The 20,817-nt window shown below is 44.3% G+C and overlaps 1 protein-coding gene across 6 annotated transcripts in view; it reads left to right on the forward strand.

The window, feature by feature from the left end:
* Positions 1-20,817, forward strand: part of PPP1R12B (protein phosphatase 1 regulatory subunit 12B) — a 123,353-nt gene that overhangs the window by 47,383 nt on the left and 55,153 nt on the right. For 2 of the 6 annotated variants that reach the window (XM_075722255.1, XM_075722253.1), the window contains exons 9-14: positions 3,730-3,843; positions 4,491-4,503; positions 7,039-7,222; positions 8,038-8,120; positions 9,839-9,964; positions 15,974-16,159. In XM_075722255.1, the coding sequence (XP_075578370.1) occupies positions 3,730-3,843; positions 4,491-4,503; positions 7,039-7,222; positions 8,038-8,120; positions 9,839-9,964; positions 15,974-16,159 (706 nt within the window). Of the gene's footprint in view, positions 1-3,729; positions 3,844-4,490; positions 4,504-7,024; positions 7,223-8,037; positions 8,121-9,838; positions 9,965-15,233; positions 15,420-15,973; positions 16,160-20,817 lie in introns of all 6 variants that reach the window. The other 4 variants (XM_075722251.1, XM_075722250.1, XM_075722254.1 and 1 more) reach the window with 2 other exon arrangements.

Raw genomic sequence — 20,817 nt, forward strand, 5'->3', positions numbered from 1 at the left:
TGTGCAGCACAGAAAGTTTAAATGAAGATACTTAGTTTTACAGTAAGCCAAGACTTATTTGTACTTAATGTTTCTGCAAAGAGAACTTGGACTATGATGTGTTTAATGGTTAAACTACATCAGCTTACTTGGCTTATATCCCAGGATACTTATAAGTAAGTCCTTGCAGAGAAGTGTAGTTTAAAGTTTTGTCCTGCTTCTTGTGCCAGTAAAATTGTCACCTGCATTCTAATTGTATCAATTACGATGTTTATCACAGCACGAGAGGTGTTGAGAATCCTGGCTGGTCTCTGCAGAGCTGGTAATTGCAGAAGCTGCGTGGGTATGACAGTGACACAGTGAAATGATCTTTTGGCTTTTGAATCAAGCAAATGCGGTGGAGAAGTCAGTGGTAGAAACAGGCATGAAGTAGGAGGCACATTTATTTGCTCCATGGATTTATGGGTTTACAAGGCGGCAGCCCTGTATAGCTATGTGCCAGTTCTTGTAAACATGGGAGGAACTTGACCAAAACACCTCTCACGTATGTATAGCTGTAAGAAGTGGAGCTGTGCGGTGTTTAACTGATTCAGGAACAGCCTAAGATCCTTCAGCAAGGGAAGTGTTACAGCACTCAGCATTAAATTTTGTGTAAAGTCAGAGCAGGTCTTTTTACTGAGTGAATTCACTGAGCAAAGCACATTATACTAATCTATTTCAAACCACTAAAGCTAAAACAAATTGAAGACAAAAAGCATTCAAGTAATGATTTAAGCATCAAGCTTCAGGTTTTGTTACCTGTGCTGTCCTTTTCTAGAGAGATTATTGGCTCCTTTGAGAAATTTCAATCAGAATTGAAACCTTACCTTGTAAATCTCTCAAATCTCTGATAAAATGAACGTCAACTTGTCCAGCTGGATGTAGACATCGTTGTCAGTTGTTGCATATGTGCGTAGGGTGCACATTTTCAATACTCTTTAAAACAAGGTTCATGAGATAACATCAGCCCACATGTTATAGGAGGACTCCAAAGAGAAATAGGGATGAAAATAGCTTTTCACAGAAAAGCATAAATGTCACAGTATTACTACTTTCAAACACAATCTTAAGAACAATTATGCTTTATTATCTGCTAGACATTTTAAATGCTTGGATGGATAATAGGAGGCATGTTTTTGAAAACATGGAAATTATTTCCTTATTCCTCTTCATTTTCTTCTGAGATTTAATACTCACATAGCTTTATGATTCTAAACAGTGCTGGACAGATAGAAGATGACTGTTGTCCTAAAGCGTTCAAACTCCGGGGGGGGGAAGCCAAAACATTGTTATGAGTGATCCTTTTTAAATTAAAAAAAAAAATTAACTCCTTTGGTAACTGAGCATAAGGTGGGCCAAAGTAGAAGCTGGCAGTATAACACAGAACTTTGCTTTTAAGGTATGTTTTGAAGGGTCTCAGGTTGCAATAAATTTGTGGAAATTGCAGAGAATGTGGGAGGAGAAGAAATTTGAAAAGGTGAGCTGTGAAATTGTTGGAGTGCCTCAGAGTACCATGTTTTTTACAGTCTGTAAGAAATTTGTGTTCTTCAAACAAAAGAAGCTAAGTGCAGTAATGCCATTTTATTCATCTTAAGGACAATTAACAATTTGGCATTGGGTTGTATATAAACAAGAGAAAGATCCGTATAAAATCCTGTGGTCATTATCTGTGCAGGTAACTATTACAATAGGTAATTATTGTGAATTAAAGCAGGCCAGGGAAGCTTTCAGTGTTTAGAAAAAATAAAGCAAGCAAAACAAAAAAAGGAACCCCCCTCAAAAAACCCTTAAGAAAAATGACATTTATGCCACATTAGAGAACTAAACTTTCAGTCTCGCCAAATTTGTTTTAGGGAGATGGAGCTAATCCTGACCTGTTCCCCTTGATTGGAATTCATAATGTTTATTGCTGAAATTTTAGTAAAACACAATGTGGGATCCTCCCCTAAAGACAGCGATGCCTATGGTCATGCAGTCTGTCACGCCGCCCGTACAAGGTACTTCTGCCTGTCCTTCATCTGCAATTGACTCCTTTTGGTCACATTGCTCACAGTTAGAGTTCTTTCCAGCCTGTCATTACCACTTAAGCTTGTGCCCTTGTAATTAGGTTTGACTTTAAAAGTTGACCCTTGTACTATAAACTTCCAGAACGGGCTACAGTCACCATCTAGCCCAGCCTGTAAAGCCTGCTGGCTGTCAGGTCAGGTCTGTCCTTCCCTTCCTGCAATGTCAAGGGTTCTCCTGTGTTTTACAGGCTTCACTCTCAAGAAATCGGCAAATGGCAAGCATGTAATTTTTTGTCTGTATGCATTTCCATGGACTGCTGAATGCCAGGTCAGGCCAGCAAGGAGAAATGGGTAGTAATCTACTGCCCCTTCCTAAAAGGGCTGCTTGAAAGTGCAGTGCCTCTGCATGTTAGGCTCAAGAAATGAAATACTCTGTTTAGATGACTTTGATGGAAGTTCTGAGATAACACAGAGAGAGGGAAAGGTGGCTGAGACTTCAATATCATGCAGACCTTGTGAAACTTCAGTATCACGCAGGGGAGATGCATCTTTGTCTCTTTAATTCTGGATCTGTCAGGCCTGCTAACTGCCTGTTATTTTTAAATGTTTCTCTTGGCTTGCTCTTTTCTGTTTACCATGTCCTTTGAATCCTATATTCTAGGAGTAAGAACATTTGTTTCAGAAAGATTGATCTTCGTGCTCCAAGGTGCCATCCTCACAGATGCTCCATACCAAACTGCTTTTTATATGTAATAGAAGATCTTTATTCACTGCACATACCTCATTTACTAGTACTGTTTGGGTGGTTACACATAAAATGACTTTGTTTTTTCAAAACCATGACTGTGTGAGGCACTCATAGCTGGGAGAGGAAAACATTGTTCTGTTGGTGTAGGCACATCATTTCTCAGGCACCTTGCATGTGGCTGTGTTTGGTAAAGTCTGTCTTCGAGTCCTGTGCACTCCTGTCAAGTGAACCTATTGCCTGAGACATAGTTTCTGCTTACTGTCCCCCTGGTAATGTCTGGTGGATGTTCTTATGTCAAGCATGGTGCATAGATACAAAAAAAGCATTTAATACTGGATGGTTGCACTTGTCTAACAAGCAAGGAGTCAGCTGTGAGCTTTGATAGTGTTTGCTTAGCTTGCTTTGAGCCCCGTTCAACATTTTTGTTGGGATTCAGTCCTAGCTTCCTGGAGAAAAACGGATTTTGCTGTAGAAGACCAGAAATTCTGCCCACCAGCATGAGCAACTGCAGCGGAACCATGCAATGAAATCCACCACCAGGCCCACTCGGGGACGCGTGCTATAATGCATACTTGCGTACTGCACTAGGGATGGCTTGTTCTGCTTTTCCTGAGTGTACAGGGAACAACAGTCCCTCAGAGGAAATAACATTGTGAATAAACAAAAAAAATCGGTTTGTCCTCCTTACGGTGCTTTCTGCAAAGATTTTGCTTGTCTGTGGGGATGAAGTTCAAAAGCTTTGCCTGACAAATGTATCCATCATGTTTTTCAGTAAGTAGAAAGCCTCCTTGCAGAAAGCCCTGGTTAGCCTTCGCACTGACATCATCTGTTTGATCTAAGGCGTACTGAGGTCACGGCAACTCGGAACTTGAGTTTAGTGCACACTGTGCTTGTAAAGAAGGGCCTTGGAAGTGCAATACTGAAACATTTGGTTTCTCTTCTTGTTTAAAATTGTAGAAAGGAAGGAAGAGCCCTTTGCCAACCACTCCAGCCATGAAACCAGGCCTAGCATCACTGAGCAAATACCACCACCCGAGCCCAACTCCTTCACTGCATCTGCCAGAAGAGTAAGTGAATTTGGAATCAATGGGGACTCCAACAGAGCTTGAGAGCAGTAGGTTTTTGTGGGAAATGGACTCTGATTTTCAGAGGAGTAGTAAGACCTGAATTTAGGAAAGCATGATAGTATCCAATTTTGATGAAGATGCTGTGTTAACAACAGTATAGGACTGGCACAAAGGAGGATGTCTGTACGATAAGGTTCCTCTTGAATCTCCTACCCTCTGAAGCAAATTGCACTGTTCACAAGAGAAACCCCTCTTCACCGCGAGTGCTTTGTGTCGCTGTCCGTTCTGAGACAGCTGATGCCAATCCCTTACCAGCAGGAGATCTTTCACCAAAGCTGGTTCCTGCTGATGTATCAGCAGTGAATTTGGCATCATCATCTGAAGTGCCTCTGACTTGCCAAACTCACTTGATTCAGTGGCGTGATGTTACAGCCCAGTAAGCAGAGAAGGTAAAGTTTGCATCTGACTAGCTAGCTAGGCTATGAAAGCTTTTTAAAGGTGAAGTAGAGTTACGGAAATGTTCCCTGAATTCTCCAGCTCTCACGTCACTCAGCTAGATGGCACCAGGAGACTCTCTTCTGCTGAGGACTGGTATCTTGTGCTTCTGGTTTCTTTTTGCACCAGAATACGGAGGACAGCTATACAGTGCAGGCACATTGCCAAAGTCTGAAGCACTAGGTACATGTTAGAGGGAAAATGTTTCTTGCTTAGTCACAATTTTTTATTTTTGATGCGCTACGGAGTCTAACTTCTCGTCCAGATCAAATGAAATAGAGCTCCTCTGGGCGTTGTTCAACTCAGGCTGACTTAGCAGGGGAAGTATTAAAGGGAGAAGGATACTGGGAAGTGTGAGCACTTCAGTTAACCTTTTCCCAGCTGCACAGTATTGTTCTCACTCATTTGAGCTTTTTAGCCCTGAATAAGGCTGTTAGGGTATAGAAGAGGACCTGTGTGCAAAGCAGTTACTAATTTGACTTCAGTCACTTAAGATCGGCTACTTTACCTTCTCTTACGTGTTCGATTCTTCTGTAACTCTTTTTGTCAGATTGGGTTTTATATGGGAAAATATGAGTGCTTGTGTTGCCCTCCATTTGTGGAGTATTACTATTCGCTGTTCCTATGCTGTTCAGAAATTACAGAAGGCAGCCTTTACTGTGGATTTGAGCTTTCTCTGAGGAAAGTGTCAAAACTACATTGAAGCGTTAGAGCTGCGTAGCTCCGTAGACTGGAAGTGCTAGAATTAGTGGAGTACAGATTAACTCTGTGCATCTGCATTAAAATAACATTAGCTGAGAAACACTGCTAAAATACTGCAGTGATAATTTTATCTTTGCAGTCTTGAGTCAAGAGTTTGAGAGCAGAGCTTCCCAGTAGCTTCATTTATTCTGGATAATGTCAGATATTTTGTGTTATGTAGAATGTGGTATAATAATGCTTATATCAGTTTTGACCGAAAGCCTTGTCTACCCCAGTATCCTGCCTTTGACAGTGACCATCAAAAGATACTAGAGAAGACAGAATCTAGGTGGACTTCTCTCCCACCTTCTAGCAATTTGCCTTTCAGGGATTTGCTGAACCTGTAGTATTTTTTGTATTCAGTACACCCTGTTAGACTTTTCGTCTGTGAATTTATGCAGTCATTTTTTAAGTGCCCATAATGTTTGGGATTCTGTAATGTCCAATGACAAAGGGTTCTTCGGCTTGATTACATATTGTACAGAGCTTCCTGCACCTGTTTCTTTAAGCCTACCACATGCTGGTTTTGTTTGCTGCCCCTAGTTTCTTTATGGGAAGGAACAAGGAATAATTTTCCTTATTCACCCTTTGGTCTGCCACTGAGGACTTTGTGTACCTTGGTCATATCTCAGCCTGGAGACTCCTGATACACTGAATAACTCATAAAAAAGCTCTCTTGCTCTACTCACTCTTGTTGCCTTTCTCTGAATCTCTTCCCCTTCTTCTATACTGCTTTTTGAGCTTGGAGCCAAGCTGTGTGTGATATCAAAGGTGTGATTGTACCCTGCAGTAACACAGAGGCATAATGGTGTTGTGTTTCACGTTCTATACATTTCCAATAATTCCTGTTGTATAGGAAATCAAGCAAACAAAACAACTCGTCTTTGTGGAAGCATCTCTTGCGGTGTCCAGGCTCCATTCTTGAATAGCAGTAGGCATCTTTTTGTAAGACTCGGTAGCGATAAATGAAGTTGTACATTTAAGCAGTTGTATATTTGAGGAATAATATATGCTTGTCAGAAGTGCCTCATGTTACAAAAAGCAGGAAGGAATATGTGGTTACCTGACCATGGAAAGGTTTAAGCTAGAAGGGGCCTCTGCAAGCCTGTAGTCCAGCCTCTTGCACAAAGCAGGGCCAACTTCAAGCCTGTGTCATGTTGCTTTGAACTACTTGAGCTCAGCTGAGTATTGAAAAGTCTCTGAGGATGGAGGTGCCCCACTGTCTTGCTCCCTGTCCCAGTGCAGCATTGCTCCTACCAGGAGGTATGTCTTCCTTCATGTCAATTGGGATTTCCCGTGTTGGAACTTGTATCTGTTCCTCCTTCTTTCACTGTAGACTGTTGAGAAGTTGTCTGGTTCGATAGCCTCTGTAATCCCCACCCCCCAAGTAGCAGAGCGATTAAATCCTTTCTTTGCCTTCTCTTTTCCATGCTAAACAAGCCAGGTTTCCTCAGTCTCTCCCTTTACATGTTGTGTGCTCCAGCTCCCTAATGATCTTAATGGCTTCTTCTGGACTCTCTCCAGTTTGATCTGTGTAAGGGTTTTATTTGCAGCTAGTCTCAAAAGAGCTGATTACTTTTTTTTGTTTTCTGCCTTTCTTGAATAATTCCCCCGTTCTAAACAGGTGCTAATAAAAGCTTCATTGTTCCTTATATTCTTTCTGCAAAGCTGGAGGAGGGCATTGTGTAGGCAAAGAGAGCTGCACGATGACACAAGATTTCTTTCATTGTCTGTCCTTGGGGATGAGGGCGCTACGGCAGTTTGCATCCCTGTGAGTTCACATTGAGCTGTGTCCTGTAATTAAGCTAAGCAAGAAATGAAAGTCACTCCATCTTACATTTACAGGTGTAGCCCAACAAGAATTGGGGCTTGTTGAAACACTTTCAAAACTTAGATTGTGCCTTGCAGTGCTCTTCCTTCTTCCCAATGTCCCTTTTTCTCCTCTACAGTTCAGTTGGCTCAGCAAGTCGGACGAGCAGAAGGATGAGTCACCTTCATCGTGGCGGCTGGGACTGCGGAAGACTGGCAGTCACAACATGTTGAGTGAAGTTGCTGCTACTCGTGAGGCGCAGAGAGATAAGACTTCTTCTATCTATCGTTCTTCGTCAAGTCCTCGGATATCTGCATTATTAGACAACAAAGAAAAGGTTTGGCTTTCAGCAAAGACGTTTTAGTGCTTCCCGGTTGAGCAGACTTTACCTCATAGGTTTAAAACCCCTTCCCTTTTGTTTTGAGTTATTGCTGGGTTTTGTATCCATAACAAACTTAGGTATCTTTCATTCTTTTTCTTTTGCAAATTATTCCTATCCTATCAGTTGTCCTGGCAGAACTGGAGTTCAGTTCTTCGACCTAATTCCTGCTCGGTTTGGAGTGGGCTGCCAGTGAACAAGGGCTGCCGGTCTGGCATGGCCCATTCTTTACCAGAAGATATCTAATCCAGACAGTAGCACATACCTGCAGTGGAAATTCTCCTTCACTGTCATCTGTATGGATTCCTCCTGGATCCACCAGCTGTATTTGTGAAACCTGTCCCATGTATTCACTAGCTGTAACTTTACTGCCCATGGATAGATGCCCCATCCCTGGAAACATTCAAGGTCAGGTTGGACGGGGCTCTGAGCAACCTGATCTAGTTGAAGATGTCCTTGCTTGTTGCAGGGGTGTTGGACTAGATGACCTTTAAAGGTCCCTTCCAACCCAAACTGTTCTATGATTCTCTGATTTATAAATAGTTCTGGTTAGAAGCCATTTTTATTTACTAGCATGCTCTTCAGGAAATCATTTTCAGAACTGATACTTTTATGCTGCGTTCTGCTTTGCCCAAGAAAATGCCTTAAATCAGTTGTCCTTAGACAGGAGAATGCTGTCTTGGTTGAAGAAATTTGAACATGAATTTAGTTGTCACTGAACGTGCTGGAAGTGTAACAGATGTGCAGTTGAGGTACTTCTTTTGCTTCACCAGGATAAAGACAACAAGAGCTATCTTGCCACAATAGCCCCCAGACGACTAAGCAGTACGAGCGATATAGAAGAAAAAGAAAACAGGTGAGACTGACTGAACTTAATGCTCAGCCTCTGTCCTGTCGATAGTTCCTCCAGAATACCTTTTTTTCTATATTCATGCTTCGTATTTTCTCAGCAGTCCCAAGTACATGGGAATTCCCAATATCGAGAGCTATCTCTGATCTATAAAAGTTCTGGTATCTTGCTTTTCATTTAGGTGAGCAGGGCAACAGGCTGGTTTCTCCACCCCTGTATTCATACATACATGGTCTTCATCCAGGAAACTAGATTTATGCATACTTTTTCCTTTTATATGCAAGTGCCTCATTTTGTAGCTGGCACCTACACTTGTACTTCTGTCACTTGCTCAGGAGTCACCTTCGGTCCCTTTGTTCACACATCTGTCATTTTTTGATTCACTTGAGTTTGTGAACTCCCTCGTGTATGGAACTGCTTCCATTGCAGGGGGTGTTTTTATGGTGAATGTGTGTAGTTGCCCCTGGACAGAACCACAGTATAAATGCTATAAATATCTACTATCTCAAGATATATTTGAGGAGCTAATCTCTACAAACAGGTTCTTCACAGTTTGTGCTGGAAGGAGTAAAATTTGAGCTTAGCCTCACTTCCAGCCAGTCCCACAACCGTGGTGGAGAGGCACATATAGAGAAGTCATTGTGAACTGTAATTGTTGTGAAGAAGTCACGGCAGATGACCACCCTGAGAGAATTTCAGCACAGTTTGAGATTCTTTGCTGATCTTTTGCTGGAACCTCCCTGCTGTGTTCTTGCTTAATCTCAGCCAGTCACTGTGATTTGGAATTTAGCCGACAATTTGCGTCTGTTGATAAGCTTGGGCGGTTTTGGCAGTGGCTCCTATTGAGTGGCATATCCAGCTGACTGCTGATAAGTGTCCTTTGCTGGGTAAAGTAGGGAATGAGGAGAACTGGCCCGCATGAACAGATGGTTCCCAGACATACTGCGTAGTACAGATTTTTCCCAATATTCTCTCCTTTCAAAACAGCTGAGTTTCACTTCATGGAACCCACAGGTGTCTGAAAGGGCATCAGCATGCACATGGCAATTGAAAAATGAAAAATAATTGCAGGCTGACGAGTTAATGGATTTGTGTTGCATCTGGTCCTGTCCAAGGCCAGAAAAGAATAGGACATACTGCTAAAGTGTGTGTTAGGAAAAGGAGCCCCGATTTCAGATAACTATGATAAATAGGACTACTAGTAATTTATTGATAACTTGTCAAGTAGTTTTAGATATTGCAAAATATTTTGTTGTTTGTTTTCTGCAGCTAAGCATAGCAAAGGATTTGCCATGCTGAATTGCTTTTCTGTCATTGCCTGGATACCTCAGAGAATAAAACCTTCCCCTGCAGTTGCAGTATCTGTCCATTTATGCAACGTTGTTTGATAGAAGGCGGCAGAGAGAATATCAAATAACGTTATTTAATATGTTAAATCACTTTTATGGACAATCGAAATTTCAGTTGCAAGTGTTCTGACTAAAAAGGGTCTTGTTTCTCTTTATGCAAAACATTACATCATCTGGTGATTCTTAAGCACTACAGCTGGCAGTAACAGACAGTGGTGGTAAGGCCAGAAGAGGTGTTTTGGTGGGTTGTGTCACCTGCGAGCGACGGTGCGCGTAGGTGTAAGGGAAGGATTTGTGTTGTGGAACTGTAAAGGAGCCAAAAGCAGACTCCAAAAGTTTTTTTATAAACAAACCTTGTGCTCTCTCCTGCATTAGAGAATCAGCTGTTAACCTAGTGCGGAGCGGCTCTTACACCCGGCAGCCGTGGAGGGATGAATCAAAGGGAAATGAAGCTCCCCATTCTGGTGCACCTACTACCTACGTATCTACCTACTTGAAAAGGTACGTCCAGTTGTGTCTTCCATGGGCTCCCAGGCAGTCAGTTCCGCTCTTAACATGCCTCCCAGACTTCAGCCTTCTGCTTGCCGCTTACTGCATCAGTGTAACTGGCCGTGGGACACTCTTCTGCTGAGAGCAGGAAATAAAAATTAAGATTTGCCGACATCTGTCATGCTAAATAGTATTTTTAAAGGCCATCATTTTTGTTGATTTGTAAGTTGCTGAACTGAATTTAAATACTCTTGCTCACATAATTCAATTGCAAAGTGTTTTCTCAGTTTTATGCTAGTATTATGGTTAGATAATAAAAATTGATCATAAAAAGAGAATAATTACAGTCTGAAAGCATTGTTCAAGTAGTTATTGACAGGTAAGTTGTAGCTCATCTCTAATTTTGTTTTATATTAGTCCATGTTCTTGTGCATGACTTACAGCACTTGCTAAGGAGTGAGACTGATGTCTCCAACCATTTTTTTTGTGGCAGTAAGGAAGCAGTTTCTGCACAGTGTATGTGAAATTGTAGAGGCTGATTGTTGGTAAACTAGCCAAGCAGAATTGGGAAAGCAGTCCTGTGCATAACTTCGTTAATTGGCAGTTTCTTTTACCGCTTTGGAAGGCAGAGGCTCAGTGAAGTACCAGATAATGCCTGTCTCTGAATGAGGTGAATTGTTTGCCTTAACGGAGCAAGGCATTCATACATTACTGAGTTTTCATCTCAGTTGTGAGAAGGAGGATCAGTCCTTTGTGCAAAGTACAGTTCCATCGCCTCACCTTTATTTTAGCTAACACTGGAAACCATCAAAACAGCATGTATAGACATGTCACGCTGCAAAGCCATTTGATCTGTGCTTAAGCAAAATGCAGAAATATTTCAAGGGCTTAGATTGTGTTTCACCAAATTCTAGACCCTGAACTAAATAACTATTCTGAAGACAGAACAATTGCTTGAGATATTTGGGAAGAGGCAGATTTTTTTGTGTTCTAGTGCTTATGCTGGTAGAGGTAAGTTGTGCTCAAGGATACGTCTGTCCAATTGCTGAGCATATACAGACCCATTTCCACAAAAGGTGAAACAGCCACTTCAAGCAGTAGACTTCTCCTGATCTGCTGATCCATTCCAGTGACTTCACATCTATCCTGGGACATGATGACAGGCCAACCTCCATAGCTTGTCTCTCTCCAAAGGCAGTCCGACAAGCTGCAGCTGATTACACTGGAAAACTTTTGCCTCTTGCTGCTGGCATGCCTTACTGCTCCCTAATCTGAGAGACCGTCCAGTCGCTAACGTCACTAACGTGGCTGTCCATTAAACGGCCAATGTTTGTAAAACTTTATCTCAGCTAATCCTGAACCAGATTTAGTATTCCATTCACATCGCTGTAATGTGTTTGGTTGGTTAAACTGTACAGAGACTAGCGAAGGTTTTGGCTGGCAGTGGTATTTCACTAATACCGATTTATTGTCACAGAGGCTGAATTCTGGCCTTTCGCAGGAGAGTGTTGGTTTACAAGCAGTTAGGGAATAGCTTTGCCTGGTAGGAATAAAGTGTATTTTTTTTAAAGAGATCAATGGTTTTGCATTGTATGTACAAACAGTAAAATCATGATCAGTTTGATCTCTATCCTGTATGGTTTTCTATAGAAGAGCACAGAGAAATTAAATATAATTGTATTGAACTTCTGATTTCTCCAGCCTTGTGCATCAGCCTCTAAGATGAGGAAGGCAACCTGGTTGCTTGTTAAAGGATGAGCTCTTTGTAATTTCCAAGTATTAACAAAACTCTGAACACAACTCCAAAAGATAAAAGCTCGTTCTGAGAGAGGAGTTAAAGTGAACGTGGCATACTTGGATGTTACTGGGAGGACAACTTCTGTACATCTGCATTTACCCTTTACCTTAGCATTTAACTAATCTCTATAAAGGTACCTGGTTATGTTCTGTAAGCGCTTTATACGACCCCCAAACAAAGAGTGAACAGCAGCAACAGATCATCTTAATATGTTGAAAATGGCTTTTCTTTTAAAAGGTGAAAAAATAACTTGCAGCAATGTTGCAAATGTTCTTCAGCTTTAGTTGAAGCAAATGTTAAAGCGCTATCTGTAGTAGTAGTGACTGTCATTCATTCTACTTTATGGGTGTACCACTAGCCCAAAAATTCACAGAACCCTGTTCTGACAGCCTGTTCTCCATTTCTGTGCATACTGGCCTTCAAACAGCCAGTTCACATCGCCTGTATGTGAAAGGATCTGGAGGAAAACCGGCATGGCAGATTGAATTAATTCACCATGCTTGCTTTGACATCAGCCACAAGAGATGTCTCACAGGAAGGGATCACACACACCAAAATGAAATCCCTTTTTCACACAGTTAGTTTCTCCTTCATTTTACGTATTTGCAGATTCACCTTCTTACTGGTTTTGTTCACATAAAAACCATCACAGCGAGTCAGGCCAGCAGTCCATACAGTCCAGACACTGTTTCTGACAGCAACTGGTTTGGAGGGACAAGTTGCAAAAGCTGGGATGACTCAAGAGCAGTCTTCCACCTCCCACATTCTCCTTGCTTCCAGCAATCAGGATGATTTTAGGAGCCAGGGGTCGTACTTAAACATTGTTCTTAACAGCCACCACTGTGGCCAGCTTCCATAAGCAAATCCTGTGTTGATCTCTGCAATACCCTATGGCAGTGTGTTCGAAAAAAAATACTTAGGTGTTTTGTGCAAACCTTTTTTTATTAGCATGTGTGGAAGCTTTTTAAGGTTTTGGAGCCTTTTAAGATTTTGAATTCTACTTGCTTTAGCTGTTTTCGGAAGTATTTTTTTTATTGATTTGAAATATTGCTTTCCATTTCATTGCTCATTCCCTGATGATTATGTTACGGTGATTATGTTAGAGAATGAGTAGCAGTGTGTCAGTGCCTTTTCTATTTCTAATGTTGAATTCTTTAGCATAAATTCATAATCCTCCTTTTTGCAGATTCATAAGAACACAGCTATTAATTAACAAGATTCCCTGGCTAACCATTTTCTTGCAATTTTCTGGTCCTGTTCACATCAAATGTGAACAACTGAATAAATGCTTTAGAGTCCTCCTCAAACTGCAGTGCCACCCATGCAAGGTGACACGGTGGGGAGGTGAACTCCTGTAGAGCTGGCAATGCCTTGGCTCCCTTCTTGTGAGCAGGGGTGTGTGCATGATGCCCCAGCACCGCATTTCTCCGCCCCGGGGCATGTGCGTGTAGGAGTTAGCACAACGCCATCGTCGTGCTCTTTTCCTCCATTCCTCCTTCTTCCCCTCTCGGCTCCCCCACATCTCTGCTCTACCAGGCACCGGGTGCTGCTTCCACCCTCTTGTCTCCCCTTTTCACCCATTACCTTTCCCTTCTGAAAGACAGTCCTTGTCAGGTCTTACTTAATAACCCTCCCGTGTCCTCCCTTCCTGACCAAGTTCCTTCTCTTTTTTGCAGCCACCCCTCGTGCCCCAGCCTCTCTGCCTTGGGGTCTCCTGGGACGGTGCCACATCAACCCTGCTCTCCCCAGGGTTGCCACCACATTTTCCCCTGCCGCTCCTCTTGTTCCTTCCCCTGGTGCACGCTCCACTTACCATCATCTTCTCAGTACACTCATTTCTGCAACTTCATGGCTGCTTGCTCTGCACGCCCACATCAGCCAGGCTTAGCTCCCCGCTCTCGCCCTCCTCCCAGCCCATCTCCAGGGCTTGGCCTTTCCCTCTGGTGCAGAGAGCCAAGAAGGGAGGCACTTGCTTCCAACAGGACTTCCTGCTCCCCAGTGCTCCGGGCAGAAGCCGGCTTTCCAGAGGAAGCTTTATTCAGGGTCCAGTGGAGGTTGCTACCTGGTGACAATAAGTTGCTTGTTCCTTTGTGACCTGGATATGGCAAGCAGCCATCAACTGAAGAGCCCAAGTGTAAGGCTGCTCCCCACGGACGCCTTCCAGGATGCCCCAGTCTCTCCTCTGGCCGTCTAGGGACCAGCTCCTTGTTCTGGGCTGGCTGGGGGCCTTGGCTTGTAAAACTGATTTGTAAACTGGGTGCCTAAGTGGATTGGACTGGCTCCTTCCTCCGACCCGTCCTTGGCTGTTGTCCTGCCCCTTTCAAGTTTTATTTCGTCCTTGGGCTGCTCTCTCTGACTGTGTGTTGACTTCCAGTTCCAGTCCGTTGTCCCTGGCTTTCCCATAAACCTGCAGCTCTTTGTCCTGTCTGCTTTTCCTCTAGGTCAGCTTTTATCCTGGTGCAGCCACTTTTCCCCATGCTCTATGTGCGCTGGCATGGGAGTCGGTAGGATGCAGGAGGTGAGAGGCAGCCTTCCAGCCTTCCTAGCCTTTGATCCTGCAGACAGCCCAGTCTGACCAGTAGCAACCAGGAATACCAGTTGCTGGGAAAGGCGTGGCAGGGTCCTAGGTCATGCACGCATGCTCGTTTGCTCTGTGCAGGCAACGAGCAGCCCGTATACGGGGCTCTGGCACATGCAATAAGGAGGTTTTGCCAGATTTCATCAAGTCTGTTTTTAGAGGTGTGCAACTTATCCCACTTAGGGTGGATTTCCTCTGAAAAAGCGAAAGGGTACATCCTCGTATGAGCGCCCTTCTCCTTTCCTCCTGTCTCTTCTCCAAAGTATGAGCACTTAAACACTTACAGCTTTTCAGTAATAATGGTTTTAAGGGTTTTGTTTTAAACTGGCAAAATACGTATTTCCCTTGCTCATTCTTGAATATTTTTTGGACAGTTTTGCTAGCTATTTTCCAGAAATACGGAGTTCGTGCCAAACATGCCTTAAAGAAAATTAAAGCCTGAACTGATCATCTTTGCCAAAGCTTTAAGCCACTGAAACAAGTTCTTAAAACTGGAAGTCCTGGGCATCTTTAGGAGGTGATGCAGCCAGACCTGCTTATGTCACTCTGTCCTTCCCTGCTTTAAGCAACCTCATCCTTGCTCATTGTTTCTGCCTCTCCCCAGAACACAGGGGTGCTCTGTGCGTGCCGCTTTCACCGCGGTAGTTTCTCCCTTCCCCGATCTTCACCGATTCGCCTCCACACCGTTACTCTCGCTGAAACTCGGCTGGGCTTAGCTAAGAGGGGTGCTGCTAGTGCTAGCCTGCGTGAGCGACCCGCAGCGACTCCGCTGTTCTCTAATCTCCTTGCAGACATTTTGCTAAGATGTAATACTTGCTCCCTTTCCAGCTGAGAGTCCAGCTGTGGTGATGTTCTGTTGAATATTTACTGTGCTCTGAAGGACGTGATTTTGTGATGTTTTACAGTGCTTCATTTGGTAGAAGTAGTGACCTCAGCAGTCCCTACATTTCAGCCAGTCGCAATACATCTCTAGCTACCTCACCCACTACCATTGGTTCATCTACCTCATTGGGCACCCCGTGGCAACCTGTCTCTTCCTGTCCCACATCTCTCGGTGCGAACACTACTGCATCAGCCCGCCAGTATACCAGGTAACGGCTCACAGCTGAGATAACGCTGCAGAAAATCAGCATTTGGGTTGGAAGTTCTGAATTCTGGAGTGGATTATGGATTGGAAATGTGCTTCCACGCAGGAAGCGCTGATTAGAAATCCCAGAATGGTTACGTTGGACGGTTTCAGTAGTGCGTATGCACCAGCAGGCAGCTAACAGCCCGTACGTGACCGTAGCTTCTTCGCTCACTGGAGTGGTCAATTGTGCCCTCTTGCTGCCCTGTTAGAGACACAGTGTGTTGCTCAGGCTGCTCTTGGGCGTTCAGTGTACAAGCTCTTGGAGTTCATTCCTTCTGCTTATTCACCAGGTACATTTTCTAATCATTTTTGCTACAAACAGGGCTGTGAAGACTGAATTCCTCCTGCTTATTCTTCTACAAGTTTTTAAAAACTCGTTTTAATGTGTGCTGTTCTCTACAAAAACACGAGTCTAGAACGAGGAGAATGAACTGTCGATGCTCCCTGGAGGTGGCTGGTCTCAGTCAGCAGTTGAGTTCACTTGCTTTGCTTTCCATTATGTCTTCTCTATTTCAGAGCCCCTTTCAGGCAACAAACTGATTCTGCTGTAGAGAAAAATACAGAGGGCATCTCTGCTAGCACCCCCCTAGGTGTAATCACAAATCGTGCTATACTCGGCTCTGCTAACGGTATTGCGAATGCCGGTGCTGCCTCCACTACAGGAAAGGACTTCTCAGCTGAGGAAGCCAGGGAGCGCAGAAGGTTAGTGAGCAGAGTGCCGGTGTGTGTTGGTCCTCCTCTCTCATCAGGTCTCGTGGTGGTGATGGGGGGGGTAAGAATGGTTCCTTAGGTGCTACGTGGAGTTAACAGGCTGCTGCTGCTGCTCCATCTTAAGGTTTTGAACCGAGTCATCACTGGACTGTACATTAAATTCAGTTTCATAATTTTCTACCTGTCTTTTCAGCCTCTCAGCCTTTTTCTTCAGTAGTCATCTCAGCTACTAATCTCAGTCCCTAAGGCTTCTATGTATAGAGGGACAGACAGCCCCGTAGCCGTTGGCAGCAGGTTCTGTAACGTGAATCCCATCCAAAAAAGAGCATTGGGCTGAGAGACATTCAGATAAAATCCCTCCCTCTGATTCTGCTCAGCTAAGTTTACGTATGCCCCGATGGAGACATCTTTGCTGTACAGGTTCCCTAGGTTCCCTCTGTAGCTAGTGGGAGAAAGCAAATGTTCCTGCAGCGTGCATTTCTTTTGATTGACTATAAGGGAAGACTTAGCACAGAGGTAGAAGTCTACCATGTGCAACCGAGGCTACTCCAGCAACAGCAGCGTTTTGAATTACTCTGAGTCTAGGCGGTGGTATCTCTTTCTTATTGTATGATCTTATTTTAAGACTGTGGAAATATAAATCTGGGGTAGCCAGTGCTCTTTTCAAAGGATATTTACCTTGGGTATTTAAGTGCAGAATATCAAATGATTGATATTTATTCCTGCAAACAGGTTAATTTTTGCAAAATCTGTCTCTTCTGCTGAAAGTAAATGGCAATAAATAAAACGCAGCAATGAACTGTGTATTTCTAACTAGCAACCAGTTTGTGGAGTGTTTTCAGCAATTGGATTCTTCCAAACTAAAATAATAACTTCTTAAAACACAGGCCTTCCTGAGTGGTGATAGTCCGCTGACATATTTTAAATGGCCTGAAGCCAAAGGATGTGAAAAGCAGTGATGGAAATTACCAGCTTGCACAGATACAGGTGGCGGAGCTCAGCAGTGCCGCGTAGTCTGCAGTCAGCCACGTGAACTCTCCCGCGGAGGGAGGGCGTGCTCGCTGCCGGCTTCTCCTGCCTGCAGCTGCAGCAGATCCAAGAAGGAAGGTGGTCTGTGCTATTTGGAAAATACTCAAACTTTTAATGCTGTTCAGGCAGCTTTTTTTCTTTTTTCCCAGAGCTAGCACAGGGAGTGCTTTGAAGGTATTGCAGGCGTTCTACATGAGCCACATTTATCAACTCGTTGCAGGGGCATAATTTGAAATAGCTACTGCAGAGTATCTTTGTCGGTAAGAACACTTATGTTTAATATTAGGAGTGCCTCTGTACGCTCCTTGTCATGTTGCTAGGGGTCACTTGGCTTGGCGTCGTGTGCGATTGAATTGAGATGGGCTGCCAAGAGATACTCCCGGTGCAAAGTGAGATTGTGCAAAAGAGGACAGAGTGAGTATTGTGCTTTCAGTTCCCACTTCAGACCGTTTCACAACACTGTCTCCATTTTGGCAAGCCCAGAATCAAGTTGCAGAAGCTTTAGATTTTTCCCTGGAGAAGTGGGCTCCACAAAACCCACCAGACTTCTGGCACTGCCTGCAGATGGGGAATTTGACTGTGATAGTACTTGCAGATGCCCAAAAGAGCATCTATTAATATTACTGCATTGGCATTTATTGCCGAATCAGTTTCTATAAATAATATAGAAGATCTGTTTAAGTCTCCTGCTTTTTTTTTTTTTTTTTTTTTTTTTTTTTGAGAACCATCTCCTATGAATTATGGTAATGTAAAGAGAAACACCAGAAAATTCCTCCCACCTTTAACTGATGCTTTGAAACTACTGAGAGGAAAAAAAGCGCAGCAATGATGCATTGTGCTTGTGGAGGAAACCTTAATTTATGAATGTATGTTCTAACAGCAGGATATACTGACTGGGGAACTGCCTGCACATTTTGAACTGGGAAACGTGGACCTGGAGAAGCAGAAGAGGTCACCTAAATGGGAAAAGCTTATTTTGGAAGGAGACCAATTCCAGTAAAATAAAATAAAAAAGGAAAATGGCCAACAATTGTCAGGGAAGCACTATATGGATTTCAGTTCCCACCGGCAGCTGTTGCAGTAGCATTTGGTCTGCTTCAGTGTTTCCAAAGCTGCAGCTTTCTCTTAGCAACAAAAACATAAACAAGCTTATCTAATATTAGATCACAGGGATGTCTCCTAACTTGTGGCCTTAAATTATCTGTGTGAAGCCAAAAGGTTAAAGCAGAAGAGGCTGCTGGGCCTGGGGAGGAACAACTAGCCAAGGGCTCCGGAGTGCTGTTTTGCATCCTTCGGTGGCCAGCACGCCTTACCCTGGCCCACCGCAGCGTTTCATCCGTGGTGTTTTACCTGCTGCTTGTTTGCTGGCTGAACTGGTCAGCAAGCGCTCCAGTAGCGGGATAATAGTGTGAATCACGCCTCATGTCGTTACAAAGGGGAGGAAAGAAAAAACCAGAAAAGGCAGCAGCGCCGGAGAGATGAGTCTGGAGGAGTGCCGTGCAGTCTGCCTACCCGGACGGGCCGAGGCCATCGCTGCCTGGTGGCAGGGCCACGTGTCTTGGACGTTCAGCCAAGCTGCTGCCGTGCGTATTTACGTGTGCCCCGCTGCACGTGCAGCCTCCCTTAATTCCGCTGCAGCACTGCGCTGTGCTGGTGCTGAGAGGCTGGAAACATGCCACCTTCCAGAGCCAGGATTTTTGCCAGGTGATTTCTATTTCCTTTTCATGGGAATTTTGGAGCTACTGATGAACATTGCCGTTTGGCCATTTTGGTGATCTCCTGCCAGCGTCAAATTGTCTCATGTTGCAGATGCATTTGTCTGGCTGAACTCAGAGCAGCGCTGGCTCTGCTAAGGGTGAATTCCAAGCGCGTGGATGCTGTGCCTACAGTCTCTCACGTAGACCCTTTCTGGTGCAACACTACCATCCTTTCAGTTTCCTCTTGGTGCAAGCAGGTGGTGGGGACTTGGGGGTGCTGTAGGGTGCAGCCTGCTGCTGGATTACCCGCCTTCATCCGGGATGACAGCGGCCTCTAGTGCTGCCGAAAGCTGCTTTGCAAAGTTCATCTGCGACCTTGTTCGTGTAGGTTCAGTGCAGGGCCCTGTGGCCACATCTTCTCCCGGGAGTCCCGTGCTGCAGCCCCTCTCGAGAGGGTTCCTGGTGTCCCACGGCTCCTGCGCGCTGAGGCTGCTGGTGGAGCTGCGTGGAGGGGCGTCTGCAGGAGGTCTTGGAACGTGACTTGTGCCGTGAGACGCCTGGTGCTAAAGGAAGGTCGGGGGGGTCTGGGTCTCGCTGGAGCCTTTCATGTTACATGAAAGTTTGGTTCCCAGGACAGACTGAAAGGCCACCACGCAGCCCGCAGCTCGTGGTTAGCTGCCACGGGGCACAAGGCAAGCTTTGCCCGAGAACTTCTGCAAGGTAGATCCCAAGTCTGTGTTCAGTTGTGTGACCAGTTTAAAAGGACACTCCTGAATTTGAAATCTGGGCTAGTTTTGTAAGAATTAGGATTTTAATTTGTCCTTCCTCCCCCGCCCCTTGTTTATACAATTGCATTCTGCAATTGTATTTGTTCTTCCTGTTCCTCAGGAAGGTTCCAGCAAGGTGGTAGCACTTGCCGTCAGGCAAGCTGTTAGAGACAGGAAGCACATCTCTCTTCCTTGTTTTCTCATGTGCTCTGACCAGTTTTTCAGATAAATTAAGAACAGGAGTGAGGTGGGCTTGTTTTCCTGGCAGCTTTGGGGCTGATGGCTGTGCTCAGCTTGGCTTCTTCCCCCCAAGTGTCCCCTAGAAATTTTTTTCAGATGAAGAAAGTTCACTGACGTGCAAGGTGAATGTGTCTAGCAAACATTTCTCTTTTCTGCTTCATTCCCAAGAGGAATTTATTTTTCATTCTTCATGCCTTCATTCTAAGGATCCAGCTGCTAATTATAGTAGCATATATTAATAATATATTAATAACTGAATCCTCCTCCACCAGTACTATTAGATGAACAATTTTTGGCAAGTCCTTTTACCTCGTGATTCTTGTCCTGTCCAAATTCAGAGCATGACTCCTCTAGGGTGGACACAGATGCCCAGTATGTCTGTTAACCCTTATTATCTGACAAAAAAATAAGAAACCCTGATCTCTGTAACAGTTAAACTATGGGATTTGCATTCAAGGGGTATTTAAATCTCGCTTGAGAGGAACTGGTAGTCAAAGCTGTGAGCTTTGTGTCGCTACCACCTTGGGGTTTTTTCAGTGGTATTTGGCTCTGTAATCCTTATCGCTGACTGACGTGGAGCTGAGCGGTCTTAATTCTCCTGGGAAGGGTCCCTGGGAAGCAGGGTGGTGGGGATACTCCGGCAAAGCTGCTGCATGGCAAGGGACAGATTCCTGTCCACGCTGCGCAGCGGACAACAGAAAGTTAAGAGGTCTCTCTCTTGTGAAGGGCTGAACAATCATCTGGCACCTGCTGCTGAAAGCATTTCTCTGCCATGCTTCTGCACTTAATCTCTTTCAGATAAAGTTGTCCTTTTTTTAAAAGGCTGCTGCTGCAGATGACGTGGGAGGGCAGCAATTCTGCTGCCCATCGGATTGTCCATGTTGGGAAGAGGCGAGATTGCTCCTGCTGTATCAGA

The sequence above is a fragment of the Pelecanus crispus genome, chromosome 17 (genome assembly GCF_030463565.1).
Source record: "Pelecanus crispus isolate bPelCri1 chromosome 17, bPelCri1.pri, whole genome shotgun sequence".
NCBI classification, from domain to species: Eukaryota; Metazoa; Chordata; class Aves; order Pelecaniformes; family Pelecanidae; genus Pelecanus; species Pelecanus crispus.